The 3,755-nt window shown below is 53.3% G+C and overlaps 1 protein-coding gene across 1 annotated transcript; it reads right to left on the bottom strand.

Annotated features, from left to right (window-relative positions):
- Positions 1–1,129: 1,129 nt before the first annotated feature.
- Positions 1,130–2,728, bottom strand: Spz1 (spermatogenic leucine zipper 1). Its single transcript, XM_004640963.2, has one exon. It carries the CDS (start codon positions 2,646–2,648, stop codon positions 1,431–1,433), a length of 1,218 nt encoding a protein of 405 aa, XP_004641020.2. The 5' UTR covers positions 2,649–2,728; the 3' UTR covers positions 1,130–1,430.
- Between the last annotated feature and the right edge of the window lie 1,027 nt (positions 2,729–3,755).

Raw genomic sequence — 3,755 nt, 5'->3', positions numbered from 1 at the left:
GAGGAAGAAATGGCCCCAGGAGGGGGTCTGCTGGAGGAGGCAAAGGACGACGCAGAGCCAGAGACAGGCACGTACCCTTGCGGGCCTCACCCCGGGGTCCCCTCTTCCAACCAGGGTTTGCCTTTAGTAGCACGTTCAGCTGCAGACACGTCCCTAGAATCCACAGGAGGGTGCAGCGCCCCCACAGCCCAGCCCCCTTGCAGAAGGCCCAGCTCTGAGCATAGCGAGGCTCTAGGGGTGTTTTAGACCCAACACATGACAGTCTGTACCCCTCCAGCCTATCTCTTTCCTTATCTTTTGGCAGGAGAAAGTGGGTTTATTGAGGCATTTGTCTACATACACTGGCATTTCTGAGGGCTCTCTTTGTCAGCTGCTAGCTCAAACTATGTGAGACCTAGGTAGAAAACCAGGTAGGGGGCCGGGGAGATGGCTCAGTGGAATAAGTGCTTCCCTGGCAAGCACAAGGGTCTGAGTTCAATCCCCGGTTCTGCAAAAAAAAAAAAAAAAGAAAAAAAAAAAAAAAAAAAAGAAAGAAAAAAAAGAAAACCAGGGAGCTTGACATTGAGTCACATGTGAATCTTGGGATCTCAGTCCTCTCTACCTCCTCTCCACTTCCAAAGTCACCTTGTATTTGATTTATAAATGATTTCCAGGGTATTTAAGATCTTAGTGAATGAAAAGACTAAATCAGAGAAGTGAATCTGCTCCATTTTTTTTAGAACCAGAAATCCAGTGGAAAATACTGTTTTATCCCTGGGTAACCAACTGTCTCCACTTGAAGGAATGGTGGATTTTCTCCAGCAAAACACTAAATCTAGAAACACTTGTATTCTTCTAAAAATGTTGAGGGATCCTTCCTCAAATAACTCCACTTTGCTGCCACCCACTGTGCCATGGCTCAGTAGTTGAGAGACAAGGAAGGAAGGACAGGGGAACCAGCAGGTGGGCAGATAAAACCTTCCTCCCACCTTCCCTCCCTCCCTCCCTCCCTTTCCTTCCTTCCTTCCTTCCTAACAAATCCCATACTTCAGTATATATTATCATCGGTACTTTTCACCCATAACTTCCCTTCCCCCAGATAATGATGAAATAAAGAAAAAACCTTTTTTTCCTTGTTATTCTTTTTTAATTTGGATCTAATTGGACCAGTGCCCTCTCTGCTCCATCAACATGCCACAGGATCTCTAACCACCACACACACCGAGCCAGTGGCAAAGGCATGAAGTCGTAGCTTGATGCTGGCCTCTGCTCGCTGGGGGTCACCCTTACGGGACCACTGAGGTAGCGACCGGCAGAGTGCTAATCTCACTACATAGCTCTTTCTTGGTCTAGCAGAAGATGCATCCTAGGTTTGCTGACTGATTACGCCGTAAGCTGGAGGTGAGGTGTTGTTCTGGAAGATTCCTCTTTCCACGTGCCTTGGGGGTTTTCTAACTGAAGCTGCAGGTTGGCCTCTTTCTTCCCATGAGAGCCCTTGCAATGCGAGTGTTGAACTGGTTGCTGTGAGCTTTTTTGTTCAGACAAGGGTCTGAGCTCCGGAAGATGCGATCTTTCTTGGGAAAGGCGCCTCCCAGGCAAGGCAAGCTGCTTTCTACTCTGCCTGCTTTCGGTGGCCCCTGGACGTTCTTGCCCTGCTGGTTTCTCTGTGGTGGCATCTCCGGTGATGGTGCCTCTGGGGACAGGCAGGATGCCCTGAGGATCTGCATTCTTTGCTGTAGGATCTGACACTGGCTCTCCAGCAGGGCCGCCACCACATGCAGGGAGTGTGTGTCCTGGTTCAGCCTCCGCACGGCTGCCTCCAGGGCCTGCCCAGCACACACATGGCTGAGCGGCTGGCTCTGGAGCTGGGCCCGCTGGCCATCCTCAGCCACTCCTTGGTCCCTTTGAGACTGCTGGTATGACCTCAGGAGTTTGCTGAGCTCCATGTGCTGCTGGCTCCAGTGTTCCGCCTCCTGTAGCAGCTGCTCCATGTTGTCCCGGAGTTTAGCATTTTCTTCTCGGTGCCTAGAGGATGCTTCTTCCTTACTCAGCTGAGCCTTGGGAAGGCCTCTGTGGCCTTCCGAATGTTTTTCCCAAGTGCTTGCGGAAAGGTGTCCAGTGTTCTTTGGGCTCTGGCTGTCCGATGTCAGCCTCTGCCTTTCCTCTAGATCTAAACAAAGGAGCAGGTTTTTGGACACCACTTTATCGGCCTGATCAGGGCCTCTGGTGGGTTCTCGGTGTTCTGAGCCATCCTTAGAAATCGTGCTTCCCTCAGAAGTGTCTTTGGCTTCCGTGACCCCTCCAAGGTCCGCTACACTCTTCAGGACATCTTTAAGGTCCTGCAGGATGTCCTGAAGCTTCTGCGTGGCAAGTGACCCCGACACGTGGTGGCTGGCTGTCTTCGGGGGAGGGAGGGAGCTCCAGCATAAGGGGGACGGGGAGCTAATTTCTAGCACGGAGATGGTGACCTTGGGCTCTGGAGCCTCAAGGTGGGGCCCAGGAGTGGGGCCAGAGGTGTGGGCAAGGGGGTCCGTCTCCACTGAGCTGTCAGAGCTGGCCATGGCACCTTGGAGAGCCAGAAAGGATGGGACCCCCTTGGGAGCAGGCCTGGAGAAGCTGGAACCAAGATGGTAGGGAGCAGAGGTCAGGCCAGAGGCTGGGGGTGGCATTCAGGTGGAAGGTGACATCTCTGGCGGCCTGGGGGACGGGGGGAAGGAAGGGGGACCAGGAGCTGGGGCTCCATCTGCCTTTTCCGAGGCTCTGATACTTATTCCCTGGCCCTAGCAACCAGGGCTTTATTCTGTCACTGCACCATTGTGGCCTGTCCCCAGCTTCAGGACCCTGTGTCACAATGGAAGCCTCTGATACAGTGGCCTTGTGACTCGAGGTCCACATCCACCTTGAAGCCCTGCCCCCAGATCTCCCTGAATCCACTCCCATTCAAGGGAGCTGCTGCTGGAAAGGGAAGTTAGGGGTTCAGGACCCCCAAAGGGCTGCGCTGTTTTGTGACTGTAGAACAGTGTCTGGAATCCCTCCCAAGTGCTCTCGGGACGCGAGCACAGACTACCACATGGGTCTTTAACACTTGGTGACAAGTGAGTGTGGTGGTGCGCGCCCGTAATCCCAGCTACTCCGGGGCCGAGGCAGGAGCGCCCTGAGTTTGGGGTCAGCCTGGGCGATGTAGCCAGATTCTGTCACAGACAAACCCACAAAACACCACAACTCAAAAGGGGAAAGAGAAATTGGACCCTACAGTGCACAAATCGGGCCTCTTGTATTTGGATATGGCAACTTTTAAGACAGGCTTCACGGCCTATTTATGAATCCTCTGCCTGCCCTGGGGGTAGTTCTTTGCTTCTACCTTCACAGTGGCTGCTTACCGTGGCCCCTTAGCCACAGCACTGGCCACGGCCACATCCATCTTCCGGCTGCACAAAGTCACAGAGCAACTTGGCACCAGCCTACTCTCGTCTCTTGTCCTTAGGGTCAGAACCGTGGGAACATGAAGCTTAAGGCAAGCTCTTGCTGCTTGCTGGTACTTTCTTGGCCTTCAACATTTTGCTTCCAACAACCCTACAAGGTAGACTTTTGTGTCCAATATTGGGATTTTTCCTTGGCAAAGACACCTCTGTGTTTTTCTTCCACAGCTACCAACTCCCAACTCCCCTTGGCTCCGGTTCCCTGAGCCTCAGGTTGGTCACTCCGCAGGGCTGAGGGCCAGGGGAGCTGGGACCCTGGACCAGTGTGCAGGCTCCATATCTCAAGGAGGGGGGCTC

Source organism: Octodon degus, unplaced genomic scaffold (genome assembly GCF_000260255.1).
Source record: "Octodon degus isolate 3935 unplaced genomic scaffold, OctDeg1.0 scaffold00129, whole genome shotgun sequence".
In the NCBI taxonomy this organism is placed as follows: Eukaryota; Metazoa; Chordata; class Mammalia; order Rodentia; family Octodontidae; genus Octodon; species Octodon degus.
This window is presented reverse-complemented; position numbering and strand designations above follow the sequence as displayed.

Excerpts from the sequence above, each read along its gene's own strand:
- Spz1 (XM_004640963.2), bottom strand. The coding sequence starts at position 2,648 with ATGCCACCCCCAGCCTCTGGCCTGACCTCTGCTCCCTACCATCTTGGT.